The sequence below is a fragment of the Octodon degus genome, unplaced genomic scaffold, assembly GCF_000260255.1.
Source record: "Octodon degus isolate 3935 unplaced genomic scaffold, OctDeg1.0 scaffold00009, whole genome shotgun sequence".
NCBI lineage: Eukaryota > Metazoa > Chordata > Mammalia > Rodentia > Octodontidae > Octodon > Octodon degus.
Window position 1 is genome coordinate 29,780,815 of NW_004524585.1, and position 15,062 is coordinate 29,795,876.

General features: G+C 41.8%; 1 protein-coding gene across 1 annotated transcript in view; it reads right to left on the reverse strand.

The window, feature by feature from the left end:
• Arsk (arylsulfatase family member K) overlaps positions 1–15,062 on the reverse strand; it is a 45,848-nt gene that overhangs the window by 2,530 nt on the left and 28,256 nt on the right. The window contains exons 4-7 of the mRNA XM_023708636.1: positions 14,408–14,690; positions 11,157–11,328; positions 6,079–6,303; positions 2,404–2,628 (exon numbers count right to left, since the gene is read on the reverse strand). Coding sequence (XP_023564404.1) covers positions 2,404–2,628; positions 6,079–6,303; positions 11,157–11,328; positions 14,408–14,690 — 905 coding nt within the window. The remainder of the gene's footprint in view (positions 1–2,403; positions 2,629–6,078; positions 6,304–11,156; positions 11,329–14,407; positions 14,691–15,062) is intronic.

The following is a 15,062-nucleotide window of genomic DNA, read 5'->3' on the forward strand; positions in this document are numbered from 1 at the left end:
AGAAAGAAAGAAAAATTCTAGGGGCCAGTGAGATGGCTCAGTAGAATAAGCACTTACCTGGAAAGCTTAAGGGCCTGAGTTCAATCCCTGGTTCCGGGGCAAAAAAAAAAAAAAAAAAAACAAACCAACCAACCAAACAAACAAACAAAACCTATGACTTTTTAAATTCAGAGATGGCACATAAAAAAAGAAAAGAAAAATTCTGCTTGGAATCCTGAAAGTTACACTCATCCATGCTGTCCATTTGGGCAAATGGCCATGGAAATATAAACTTTTCTCAGTCACTACCAGGAGAAAATGATGAGGAGCATTTTGTGTCCATAAACTCTTTTTATACACATGTGGAAAGACAGAGGATGTAACTGGAACGCCAACCTAACTGGGAAACAGCCTATCAAAAATGACAGTTAACTTCAGATGGAAAATAAACACTGGACTCTGTCCCTATTTGAGTGCCTTAGCCAGGAGACCCCGCAGGACATGTATGACTTTGCTAGGTGGATTTCAGTGGCATCTCTTTAGAAAGGGAAGTCTGAGAATACAACCCTGGAGACCGCAGGAAAGGCTGGCTCCTCCACAGATCCTTCAGTAGTCACTTGGGTTTTATGCAGAATACAGTGCGGGGAAAGTAAAATCTCAGAAAATTTATTTTTATTTTTGGTTTTTTAAGGCAGGGTCTCGCTATGCAGTTCAGGCTGGCCTTGAGCTCACTTTATAGCCCAGGCTGGTCTTGAACTTGCAAGGATCTTCCTGCCTCAGCCTCCGGAGTGCTGGGATTACAGCCCTGAGCCACCACACCGGGTATTCTCAGCAAATTTAGCAGAAAGATTTAAAGGGCTTTTATTTAGAGATTGATGAATTGGGCAGCATCCTGTCTAATGAAAGAGAAGCTATTCTGATGAATTGGGGGGCAGGGTTTGTAAGCTGAGAAAAGGTGAAAAACATAGAAACAGAGAGCAAAGAGTGGACTGGAGGGGGGTTAAAAGTTAGCTTCTTTATAATAGTTAAAGCAGAGAGGCCTGCCTTGTCCCCTTCTGATTGGTACTTTAACCTCCTGTTCTTCTACAAACCAGCCTATTTTATACTTCAGCTTGAGTACATGGCAGTTAGCATGAGTAACTCCACTCTGGTTAGGTCAGTTTTGTTGGGCTTAGTACAGGAACTTGGCCCCCAAAAAGGGGTTTCCATAAATTTAACACCAGCCATCCAGCAAGCAAGAGATGCTTATGACTCATCAGGATGACCACTCAAGGACATCTTGCTTGAAGCTACGAATCCTTTGCTCTTTTGAGGTAAGAAAGTCAGTCAGTTTGGCTGCTTAATGAATTACTTGGAATTAACACTATTGACATTTGTAACTAGGAAGACAATATTTGTAAAAAGGAAGGAGAAATAAACATTAACAATGGCCTTAGGATATATTTTATGTATAAAATGATGACAAAGGATAAAGACTAAATCCAAAACTTCTGTTTAAACACTAGTTCTAGACTACTGAAGAGGGCCACATTTTTACAGAATGAAGGGAGCATGGCTCCAGAGTTGGTCCTACACTGAAGCCTCAGGTCTGTCACACAGCTACAAGGCCTTGCACCGGCGCCCGAACTTCCCTGGCTCTTCCTTTCAGTAACAGAAGAATGGTACACCATCTTGTAGGGCTGTGGTGATCATTCACTAATTACTGTAGCATGTCAGGCTCCATAAAACATAGGTGTTGATCTCTCAGAGCAGATGAAAGCTCGGTGTGAGGAAGTGGTGTGGACGGCTGAGTGGGAAGTGCAGGGATGACTAATCAAAGCTTACTGAGCTGGCAAAATGCGGGCTTTGGTCGTGACACCTGATCCAAAGCCTCAGGCACCGCCTCTGCTGCTCACATGCTGCTCTGCCGGGAAGCTGTCTGTTATGGTTTGTGTCTAGGTGTCCCCACCAAAGCCTCATGCAGTCTTGGGGCAGCTTCTGGAGTTTGTGATTGATCACTGTGGGTGTGGATGCTGCCCCTGCCCTGGGGCAGGTAATTTGCATTACAATGTAAGGAGGGAAGAGAAGCTGGCTGGTTGAGCTGCTGCTACCCCTCCCTTGTGCTCTCGCTCTTTGCCACCACCATGAAAGGTTGCTTTTTGCTCTGTGCTGCTCTGCGTTGGACCCAGCTGAGTATGGACTGAAACCTCCAGTAACTGTGAGCTAAATAAACCTTTCCTTCCTTCATTTTGAGTGTCGGCTATTTGTCCCAGCAAGGAGAGAAGAGTACCTAAGACACTGTCCCTCACCCGGCGACCTCCGGTAGCCCACGCCGGGCTAAGAAGCACCAGATGTTATTCAACAATCACTATCAAATCTCCTGAGCAGTGCTATGTGGGCCCGCCTACTAGGCGTATTGTACTTAATATATACCAATGAATTTACCAAATAGTTGAGGCAGCACTGAAGCACCGTCAGAGTAGGCGATGTATTTCCACTGGCTGGTCCGAAGCATGTAGGTAGAAGCGTTTGCATTGCACCCGTGGTATTCACTCAGAATCCAGGGTGGATGAAAGTCTGTAAGTTGATGTTCATTCTTCACCACTTCTGATGATAACGGCAACAAAGAGTATCCACTCAGGTTCTGAGGCACAGGAATTCCAGCGATATCTTCATAGCAAAAACAGCAACATTTTCTTAAACAACTTATTCTTTCATTAATTGAACATTTCTTTTGTTTTTCTTCTTGTTATTGATGCAGGGTCTCACTACACAGTGCAGACTCATAGTGACCCTCCTGTCTTAGCTTCCCCAGTGCTAGGACTACGGGCGTGTGCCACCACACCCAGTTCCAGGGGGGCAGGGCATGTGGCACTGGGGATCAAACTTGTGCTTGCCAGTCAGGCGCTTAGGCTGCTGAGCTGTCTCCCCAGCCTGAGCTGAACATTTCTACATGATACTTATATATTCTCTATCATTAAAGATCACAGGGATCATTCTTAATTTACTAGCATTTCTAAAACATACCTGGAGAATCCTGAATCATACTGATTTAGGAAAAATAATGTATTTTTTAGTCTACCAAATACAGACACATAGAGAGGTTAGGCATGGTGGTGTACGCATATACTCCCAGCGCTCCAGAGGCTGAGGTAGAAGGATCACCATGAGTTCAAGGCTGTCTTGGGCTATAGAGTGAGCTCAAGCCAGCATGAATTATATAGCAAGACCCTTCTCAAAGACCAGACTGAACCAAACAAATACAGACAGACAGAACCATAGAATAAGAAATGTACACTTTCAAAAGAGAGTCAACGTAGACTTCATAGAAATAGACTACTAGGTTAAGATGTTTACTCTGTTACCATGCAGCCTGGAGCATGTTACTGACTTTTTCAAACAGATTCCTCATTTGTTGGGAGGGATCATAACAGCTCTTGTATCCCATAGATTCATTTTAGGTTTAAATAAGATAATTTATATAAACTTCTAAGGACAGGGCCTGACATATAAGAGCCCTTACTAAATATCATCAGTCTTTTTATTTTTTCTTAATCTTTTATTTATTTATGTATTTGGTACAGGGTCTTACTACGCAGCTAGGACTCATAGTGATCCTCCTGTCTCATCCTCCCCAGCACTGGAGTTACAGGTGTGTGCCACCATGTTCGGACTCGGTGGCCAGCCTGGCATGCAGCACTGGGGATCGAACAAAGGGATCGAACCTAGATCCTTGCACTTGCCAGACAGGTGCTTAGACTGCCCTAAGCTATCTCCCCAACCCCAGTCTTTTATTTTCTGATTAAATAATTGCAGTTGTTTTTCCAACTTTGTTAGACGGGATATTAATAAGACCTTATCATGCTTCCCTGGCAAGTGCAGGGGCATGAGTTCAATCCCCAATTCTGGAAAAAAAAAAAAGCCAAGACCTTATCTAAGAAAGGGCTTTAGTAATTGCTATGTCTACAAACAATGGTTCAACAATAAAGTAGGCAGATTTATTATAGATGTGAAATTATTGCAGATGTGTATTATAAATCTATAAAAGTGGTACGCAGTTTATACCTTATGTCCCAGTTACTGGAGACAAAGCTTTTTCTATTCTCTATAGCATCTTTAAGGAAACTAGTATTTTGTAGGAATCTTGGCTTATACTGTCTTAAGTAAACTAACTTATTTTTTACTATTGAACGCAGATACATGGACCATAAATATGAGAACTGTTTGATACAGAAAGAGATTATATAGTTAAAAACTGCCTGTGTCTTGGAATGCAGACTGATTCTGTATCACAGTTACCACTGGTTGTGGCTACACAGTCAGGATGGCCCCATAAGGACCCTGAAGTTGTTTCTCCAACTCTTTTTCCAACTGTTCTCAATGCTCCATGTTTTAAATATTCCCAATAAAAAATGAGGAACATGGTGCTCATCTGCTGCTAGATTTGAGCTACTTTATATTCCCCGCAGCTGCATCTAAGAAGGCTATTGCTAGTAAAAGACTTTAATTTTTCTCAATCTTTGTAAACTCTATGGTTGAAATAAAAACTATGCTCTGGTTTTAATAGTTTTATTGAATACTGAGTATGAAATTTAAAAGTAAGTATATTGGGGCCGGCGAGATAGCTCAGCAGACTAAAGTGCCTGCTTACACAAGCTTAGGCAAGCACAGGGACCACAGTTCAGTCCCTGGCACCACATGCTGTGCCAGCCCTGCCCCCAGGGAGGGCTGAGCCAGCCAGAGTCCAGTCATGGTGGCACATACCTGTAACCCCAGTGCTGGGGAGGCTGAAACAGGAGGATCACCATGAGTCTGAGCTGCGTAGTAAGACTCTACAACAACCAAATACATTAAAAAAAAAAAGTATTTTGACCATTTGCATACATTCTGTTGTGAACTGCTTGATAGAAGCCTTTTGTTCAGTTAGCTAGTAGGTAATTTCTGCCTTACAGATTTGTAACAGCTTTATAGATACTAGACCTTTATTATTTATTTATCATTTGTTATTTATGAAAAGGTTTCTTTTAAATAAGCAATTCAATCAGCAATGTTGTCTGCTGGCTTCAACTCAGGGTTCTGTTTCCACTTCCTCTGTGGTGACCATTTAGTGAAAAGCATGCTTCTGTGACTTACATAAAGACGGAGGCTCATGTATGCTAGTCCTTCTACCTGCTGCCCTCAATCATATTCTCCTTCTGATAATACAGCGTATTTATTATGAAACCCATCACAAGCTGTGTAAGCCCTGAAGATAACAGGCTAGTTTCAGTTTAGAACTGGGAAGACACTTATATTTGACTTAACTTCTTTTGTTGTTTAGAAGCAGTCTAATCAGCATATGATTTAAGTGTTGTTAAAACAAAATATACTCTTGCAAGGAATGTGACTCAGAAGAACTCTTCCTGTGCCAGTAATCTTATGAAAGAGAAGAATAAATAAGGATATGAAAGTTTGAGTTTTAGAAAATTGCAGTTGATGAATTGAAAGAAAAATCCAAAAAACCCCAAAACCCTTCCATCCATTTTTTAAATTATTTATTTATTATTTTAGGGAAGGGTCTACATACAGGGTGTTCAGGGTCTCACTACTGGATCAGACTTGTAGTGATCCATCTGTTTTCAGCCTCCCAAGTGCTGGGATTACAGGCGTGCACCACCACGCCCCAGGTGTACACCACCATGCCCACCTTCCATCCATTATAGCCAACCCTTACACCACTGCCAGAGGAGCAGGATTTGCATACAAAGGTGTTTCTGATAATAAGAAATTCTTATCATGTCACACAAACCAGGGAGTGTCAAATAGTCTGGAAAGAAAATGTTTAGATTTTAGGAAGACAATGGTAGACAGTCAAATGCTATCCAAATCATTCATAAAGTTATAGGCTTGAATGTCTCAGCTTACGGTCATATCCTGATTGTAAATCTTCTGAAGGGTAAATGACTAAAAGTGAGTGAAGGCCACAGGAACCTCTGGAATATTTTCTTCCCTCTTCAGAGTATGACTGTGACTCAATCAAATGAGTTGCTCAAGGTCAAAGCAAGTCAGGGGGGCTACAGGTTACTGTTCTTGTTCCTTGCCCAGGATTATTACAAATAAATGTAGAATCAGCTTACTTACCAAGCATAGTAGGGTAAATATCCACAAGAGAAACCACACTTGGTACTTGTAGGTTGGCCTTAATCCCTGGTCCCATGAGCAGAAGCGGAACATGAGCACTGGCTTCATACATACTCATTTTATAAAACTGTCGGTGTTCCATGGCCAGCTCACCGTGGTCTGAGGTGTATATGACAATAGTTTTCTGAAGAAGATCTAGCTGGCGGAGAGCCAAAATAATCTGACCTACAATGGGATCAAGACAATGCTCTTAATTAACTTTTAGCTCATGGTGTACCAATTAAGTTCGTGAAAAAGTCTACCTTTAAACGTTTGTAGGAACGCTCAACATCTGAGTATCATCTAGAGTTTGATGTGTTTTCCTTCTCAGTTGACAAACTAGAGAGGGGAAGAAGAAAATGCAACGCCCAGAGGAATCCTTGCTCAAAGCTTCTTTATCTGAAGATCATGCTGCTTGCTTTCTGCTTCTATCAGGAAATTTTATGAGGACCGGGCGGGCATCTGGCATTAGGGCCTCGAATGTGCCAAGAACAGCGAGTCTGGTCATCAGCACTACACACGAAGGTGGATACCCCCAAGTGCTGCACAACAGGACGTCATAAGTGTGATCATAGTTCCTTTTTCCTGCTCCCTTTCCTCCTAACCACCTTATAGTCAAAATATTTAGAAATAAAGGCAGTTCTGGCACTTAAGTACATTGTATATTTTATACATGGCCAAGATGAAGCTTCTTCACCAAAAGCAGCTCAGGCAAGCCAAAAGGCTGGATGCCCCTTCTCTGATTTAAGCAGCTGTCAGTTCAGGCTCAGGTGGTTGGCTAAGGGGTATGGGAGTTCCACCTTTGAAGAGGGCGGGAGGCAGTGGAGATGGTTTACAAGTGTGACTTAGCATATTTCTGGACAGGGAATAACTAGACACTGAACTTAGACCAGTCCCTTTGATCAGTCTCTTAGTGTGTTAAATTTCTTCTTTATTGTAATTGAGAGAATTATAATAAGCCAAGGTCCAGAGACAGGGTGATTTCCTGTGTTGGTAGTGCCTGAATCTGGGTTCTAAGGGTTTATAAGAAGCTCCACAGATTCTGAAGTTCAGTTAGAGTGAACACCAAGTGTTCTATGAGAAGTTACTCATGGTGTTAAGACTCTCGTGACCCTTCCACGGGACAAGTGGAACAGCTTCCTTCCAAGCCTTGCTCTGCTCCTTCTTTCCTTTCATAGCATCCTGCCATGCTGATGGCTTTTTAACTGACCTCTGACCACATGTAAGCCCTGTTCAGCATGCACTGAGCTATAGTCAAAATGGATCAAAGAGTTTAATATTAAAACAGAAATACTAAATCTTCTGGAGGAAAAAGGAGGTAGAAATTTTAAAGCCATAGGGGTAGGTGGAAATTCATGAACAAAAACTAAACTGCATGGGAGATACTTCAAAGACTCAACAACTGGGATCTCATCTTTCTGAAAAGTTCCAGCATATCAAAAGAAAGCACCAAAAGAGTAAATAGAAAACCCACAGATCAGGAAAAAATTATAGCTGATGGTCCCTCTGACAAAGGACTTCTATCTAAAACATATAAGGAATTTAAAAAAGTCAGGCTCCCAAAATTCAAAGACCCATTCCAAAAATGGGCATCTGAGATAAATACACACTTCTCAGAAGAAAAAGTACAAATGGCAAATAAATATATGAAATAATGTCCAACATCATTGGCCATTCAAGAAATGCAAATTAAAACAACACTGAGATTCCATCTCACCCCAGAAAGAATGGCTATCATCAAGAGGCTGTATGCATTTTTTAAAATTTTTTTTATAAATTTAGGACAGGACCTACAGGGTCTCACTACATAGATCAGACTCATAGTGATTCTCCTGTTTTTCAGCCTCCCCAGTGCTGGGACTACAGGTGTGTGCTACCACGTCCAGTCTCAATCACCATCTCAGCATGCTCCAGGGGCAGGGCCAGCACAGCAAGCCAGGGATCAAACCCCAGCCTCTGTGCTCTGCTGAAGCAGGTGCTTTAGTTCACTGAGCTATGTGGCTGGCCCTTGGCTATCATCAAAAAGTCAACCAATAGCAAATGCTGGGGAGACTGTGGGGAAGAAGGAACCTTTCTCCACTGTTGGTGGGAATACAGACTGGTACAACCACTATGGAAATCAGTGGAGCGATGCCTCAAAAAGCTGGGATTGGAGATTCCATTCAGCCCAGCTATTCCTGTAAATCACAGCTAAATCTTGGAAACAATCCAAATGTCCATCAGAAAGGAACAGATAAAAAGATGTGGAGTAGTTATACAATGGAGTATTACTAGCTATAAAGAAAGATAAATTTAAGGATTTTATAGGTAAATGGATGCAACTAGAGACCATACGCATAAGTGAAATAAATCAGAATCACATATGCAAACATTGTACTGTGTCACTAGTTTCAGTACCTGAGTCAATAAAATCTGAGCAGTACCATAGATACTGTGAAGAGGAAAGAAACTGTTCAAAGGGGAGGGAAAAACTGGGATGAGGAAAAGGACAAGAAGGAAAGAGGGAAAAGCTACATTTCTATATGTATGTAGGATGGTTTGGATAACTGTGCTGCTTGTTTTTGCTGGCCTATAGAGCAGTCTATGCTTAAATTTTTCCTTTCCTTTTCTTGTCCTTTTAAATTTCTTATAACATTTCCCCCTAATTTTTAAAGCTTATATCTGATAATCAGGACAACTAATTTGAAGGCAACATTATGCAATACAGCAACCATTGTTGAATTCCTATTGATTTGTTTGGTCAAGTTCTGTATCGCTTCTAATATTTTCTCCTATTTTGTATTCTTTCTTGATAATAATAATAATAATAATAATAATAATAATAATAATACTTTCAGAACTTCCCACTGCCTTCAGCAGGACACACACGGCCCCTGGTTGCCCTCCAAGCTCAGCAGGCTCTGCTGCCTCCTCCACCTTTACCTCCCCACAATCTCTAACTTCTCAGATTCCTCCTCTACATACCAAATCCATTCACAATTTCCTGCCTTTGTCCGCACCGCTTTTCAAGTCAACTGCCTTTTCTCCCACCTCTCACAGATTCCCGTTGCTCCTGTCTGCCCCAGCTCCAGAGGACCTCTGTTACAGTGAGTCACTCCATCCTCCAAGAGCCCGGTCCTTTGTACAGTTACAACGATACATCAACAACAACAGTTACAACAACATGCTGTAATCTCTTGTGCTTACACTCATTCCCTAAATGTTTCCTGCGCACTTACTATGTGCCAGGCACCGCATGCACAACAGAAGTGATGCTGAATGTGACCGAATGCCTCCACCCTCATGAAGCATGCATCTCTAGGAGGGACAGCAGGTGAACAAGCAGAAAGACTCCCAAAATAGTGCTGTGATGTCACCTCGCAATAATGTATAAATGGAGTGCCGAGGCTGGTGTGCGACACATCTGAGGAGGTGCTACTTGAGCTGAGAGCTAAAGGCCGAGAATAAGCCGGTCATGTAAAAAAGCAAAAAGAGGGAAGGGCGTTCTATGCAGAGGAAGGAGAAAATGTAAAGGCCTCAAAGTAAAAAACCAAGTGTCACTAACATGATGTAATAGTATTTAACAGACTTTAACAGTACTTAACACCATGCCCGGTATAAATATGATTTGGTGACCAGACCAGCATAGATTTTAAAAGAAAGATGTTCTCTACACTTTGTAACTTGAAGTATAAGCAAGCCACTGCTTGTGTTTTTCCCCCTGAAGAGACATGAAGAACAGTATTTTTGCTTCCAGGCAGCAAGGTTATATAAGTTTTCACTTTAGTAGACGCAGATGATGGCTGGTTGGAAGCTGCTGAAAGCAATTTGTAGAGACAAATGGATAAACAGTCCCTGACATCAGATAACAGCGATGCGACACAATTCGATGGAAGCCGTGGGCTTAGATTAAAACACTCCAAATAGTGCTTGTAATAACACCAAGTACTTGGAAACTCCTTATAACTCTTTCAATACTATAACTTGCTATATTATAAATATGCATGTTTTTTGCTTTCTGGGGCATACTTTGTTTTGTTTTGTTCGTACCAGGGATCAAACTCATGACCTTGTGCTTGCCAGGGAGGTGCTTATACCGCTGAGCTATCTCCCTGGCCCCATACTTTTTTACTTTCCCAATAAATGCTTTTAACAAATAATCGCTCACTGTTCAAATAATCAAAACCCTTAAGGTTTTCTTTATACAAAAGAGGTGCTACCCCTGCTCACAAATGCAGTTATGCTCAGCTACAAAGTGCAGCAAATAAATAATTCAGTGTTATAGAAGTAACTTTTTTGTTGTTGCCTTTTTGATACAGGGTCTTGCTATGCTTCCCAAGCTGGCCTTGAACTTTCAGTGATCTTCCTGCCTCAGCCTCTCAAGTGCTAGGATTACAGGTGTGCACCACTTTACCAGACTATAAAAATAACCTATTATAAAATAGCTATTATTCTTAAAAGCAGGGTTGCACCATGTATGACGTAGAAACTGCCACAACTCTACAGGTGAACAGGAAAAACCCTTGGCAGTCATCTAAGGGAGGCAAGGTTGGTTTTGAGCTGCCTTTGAACTTAAATGAAGGTAAAAAATTCAATATAATTATGGTCCAGATTTGCTCAGGGCGACTGAGTTCAGCTTTAGTTTAGCTGCACTATAAAGAACAAAGGGAGGAGAATGGATTCATTTTGTAGCATTACAAGTGTGGAAGGAGTCATAAGACTCAACGAGTAAACTTCGCTGTCTCTTCAGCATCTGAGTAGCCTTCCAGTTACTTGTCATACACAGACCCATGTTCAGCTGAACATGGACTCTTGCTTAAGGCTGGCAGAAGCTATTGAGACTTTCTGAATAATTAGAAAGAGCTTTTTATTCTTTTATTAATGAATGGTATCCAATTTTTATGTGTCCAGATTCCTACAGTTCTAAGCCTAAAATATCTGAGCAACTGTACTAAGAAATATCTGAAATGTTCAAGCACATCCCAACCCGCATGAGCACAGTTTGTTGGAAAAATATTATACTTTTCTTCATTGAATTGCTTATTAATTATGTCACCCACCAAGCATGGCATCTGCCTCAGCACACATAGCGTAATAGAAAGCTCTAATGTTCTTAATTTCTTTGTCTGTAAACGTCCCAGTGCAGTTTTTTGTATAAGAAGAATAATAATCTACAGGGTGCATTTCTGACAGAGGCAGCCACTTGGGGACTGTGACGACATCATGAGATACCTAAAAAGGGGAGAAAGATGTAGTTAGCATTAGACACGTGGTAGTACCCTCTTTTAAGAAACATGTATAATGAACAGCACAATATTTAATTACTTAGAATGGTAGAAAAGAATGATCAGAAAATATGAATAAAAGCACAGGAAATACTTAAAGTACGAACACAGTTTTTTGGGTTTTTTTGGTACTGGGGATTGAACTCAGGACCTTGCGCTTGCCAGGCAGGCACTTACGTAGCTGAGCTATCTCCCTGTCCTGAAACAAATTGTTAATGAAGCTTGAGTATCCTTCATTTGAAATATTTGGAAGCAGAAGCTATTGAGATTTACTTAACTACCTAGAGGTACAATGGGGATGGGCTTCACTTTTCATGTCTGTCTTGTGTACACAAAAGATAACTTTTGGGCTGGGGCGATCGCTTGGTGGCCTAAGCACCGGGCTGGCAAGCGCAAGGACCTGGAACCCTGGGCCTGCAGTGCCGGCCCTGAAACTGGGTCGGTGGCTCATGCCTGCTGGGGAGGCTGAGACAGGAGGATCGCTGTGAGGCGGAGCTGCATAGCAAGGCCCTGTACCAAATAAATAAATAAATAAATAAATAAATAAATAAATGATTAAAAAAGTAATAGAAAAAGAAGGTAACTTTTATACAGTATGTTTAGTGTACCTGTGTTTTGACGGAAACCTTTTACATGGTCAGGTAGAGAGTTTTCACTTATAGTATCACCCTGATGTCTGAAAATTTTATGGTTTGGAGCATTTCAGATTTTGGAATTTTGGATAAGGATGCTCAACCTGTATTCCAAAAACAACAAAAAGTAAACACTAGTATTTGCATAAATACTAAGATAGTTGTGGGAAAATTATTTTAAAATGTAGGTCAATGAAATATGTGCTATATTAGACAATCTAGTGTCCAGAAAAATGTCCCACTACTTTACTATTATTATTAGTTTTTGGTTTATTGAGACAGGGCCTCTCTGTGTAGTTCAGTCTAGCCTTGGACTCAGGGCAATCCTCCTGCCTCAGCCTCCTGAGTGCTGGGATCACAGGTGTGTGACAGCATACTCAGCTCCAAGTGCTTTACTACATAGTTACATGACCAATACAAAGCTTCAAAATCAGTACTAGAAATACAGATTCTCTAAAATATAGTGAATTAGGGGCTGGGGATATAGATCAGTGGTATAAGCACCAGCCTGGCAAGTGCAAAGTCCCAAGTTCGATCTTCAGTACCCCCCCACAAAGATAGTGACATAAATCACTAGTAAAAATGTCCATATCTAATTAGCCAAATACTTATTAAAATGAAATACAACTTTGTAAAAAAATGTATTTAGTACAGGGTCTACGGGGTCTACCGGTCTCACTGTGTAGATTGGACTCATAGTGATTCTCCTGTTTTCAGCCTCCCAAGTGCTGGGATTACAGGCACATACCACCATGCCCAGTCTCAGTTGCTGGGGTTGGGGCTGGCATAGCATGCCAGGGATTGAACCCCAACTGCTGTGCTCTGCCTTAGCAGGTGCTTTAGTCTGCTGAGCTATCTGGCTGCTCACGATATATATATTTAAAATTTTGACAAAACAATTGTTTTAGTTTTAATTCATACCTATCTTTTAGTGATATCATTTTCAAAAAGTCCAAGTGTTTTTTTATTATTTAGTTGAGAGTTATTTAACTCATTTTGCAAACTATGAATTTTGAAAATGGAACCACTTAGTATTTTTGAACAAGATATGAGACTGAACACTATGACACTATTTCCTGTAAGACAAGGTGCAATGAAGAGTGTTTCTCAGTAGAGATTCTGAGGTACCTGAAAAGCTGCACATTTCAGAGCTACACATGCCAAAATACAGGTAGTTCTTGGATCATGTGGTTCTGATTTGCATACATTTCAGATTAGTTAAACCTCATTGCTGGGGCTAGGGAGAGAGCTCAGTAGAATAAGCGCCTGCCTGGCAAGTGCAGGGTCCAGAGTTTAATCCCTGGTACCACAAAAACAAAAAAATAAATAAATAAAATAAAATAAAAATAAAAATAAATAAAAACCACATTGCTACAGTTTAGTTAAAATCATGTTTCCCCCACAAAGAAGGTTCAAATTCCAGTTAGTAACTCTAACTGCATAAATTACAACTTTTCACACCTTTAGGCTGCTAGCTCTTTAGATTACGAAGCACTACTAAGTCATATGTGCATTACATTCAGTGGCTAACGGTGGAGTTCTTTCAAAGGATGGTGACTGGCGTGTGCACAGTGCCGTACACGCCTGGACTAGTTAGTTCCCTCCCAGGGCTCGTGCCATGACCAGTTTACCGAATGGATAATCAGAAAAGGAACTGGCCAATGAAGATGGGTACGCAGTAAAGATATGAAAGTCATAAAGCTGGAAGTGAATTTCAAATCAAATATACATGAAGTTACGGAAGAAGGGAGCATGCTGGGGACAATGACACTGCTGCCACTCCAAAGACTCCAGGCATGGAGAGGAAGTGAAGGCAGACGACTGACACGAAGGTCTCATGATGACGACCTTATTGTGTTCCAGAGAAGGTGAGAATGGTAAAATGTTCTCAATATGGAACTCTGAGAGAGAGAGAGAGAGAGAGAGAGAGAGAGAGAGAGAGAGAGACAGACAGACACACGCTGGGTCCAGACACGAGCACTGTGCTAACTACTCTACTCTGTTATTTTCTTTTTCAAACACATTAATCCTCATTGTTTGTAGTGTTTTCAAGATTCAAAAATATGTTTTCCTATTTGTTTTCATTTACAACTGCCCATGCTAAGAAAATATCTTCCAGTTTCTCTTTTCATAGATGTACTATCCAGAAATATATTCAATTCTGAAGCAGGCTTCCAAGTTTTAACACATTAGGTTTTATAAAACTGCTCCTGTTGTTTTTATCAAAGAAGTGATCAGCCCAGTCTATACGCACACTTTTCAGATTTTTCTTTAACAGTGATTGAGAACTATGACATTATTTCCTGTAAAATAAGGTGCAGTTAAATGAGATAACAGCAATAAACTACACATATGACGCCAACTTCTACTTTTGAATGCGCAGAGCGCACTTACTTTTTCAAGCCAATAGAGAGAGGTGCGGAATGTTGAGGACCCAAAGTTTTCTCCGGAGGAAGGTGAAGGGTAGGGGTGCGGTAAATTCAAGCCCAGGTAGAGAACAAACGGCTCCGTCTGGTTAACTCCTTGTGTTCGTAGCCACGCCACCGCCGCATCCACGTTCTTCCAGTCCTTGGCCATCACTCGCACTTCATGCTGGCTGGGGACGAGCTCCGCCGTCGGCCGGCCTTCCTGCCTGAGCGCGAAAGCCACGTCCCGCGTCCACGCTTCCACGCGGTTGCTGCGGAGCCAGAGGACAGGCGCCAGGCGCCGTAAGACGTTTTTAAGGCTCTAAACACGGACTGAGTGTACACCTAGGAAATGAGCTTGGAAATCAGTGCGATCCGATCGTGTCTATGTTCCGAATGGTCATACTGGAAAGCAATGAGGGCCAAGAGCTTGGCTCAGCAGACCTGCGCTCGCCCAGGGTGCGCAGGTCCCGGCTCGATCCCCAGCACCGAAGGAAACACTGAGCTCTGGCAGGCCTGGCGAGTGAGTGAGACGACCTGGGCCGAGGGATCCTGAATAGACCCAGAGCACAGGCCCGGCGAGTGAGTGAGACAACCCGGGGCCCACGGATCTTCATTCGACCCTGGCTGCAGGCCCAGCAGGG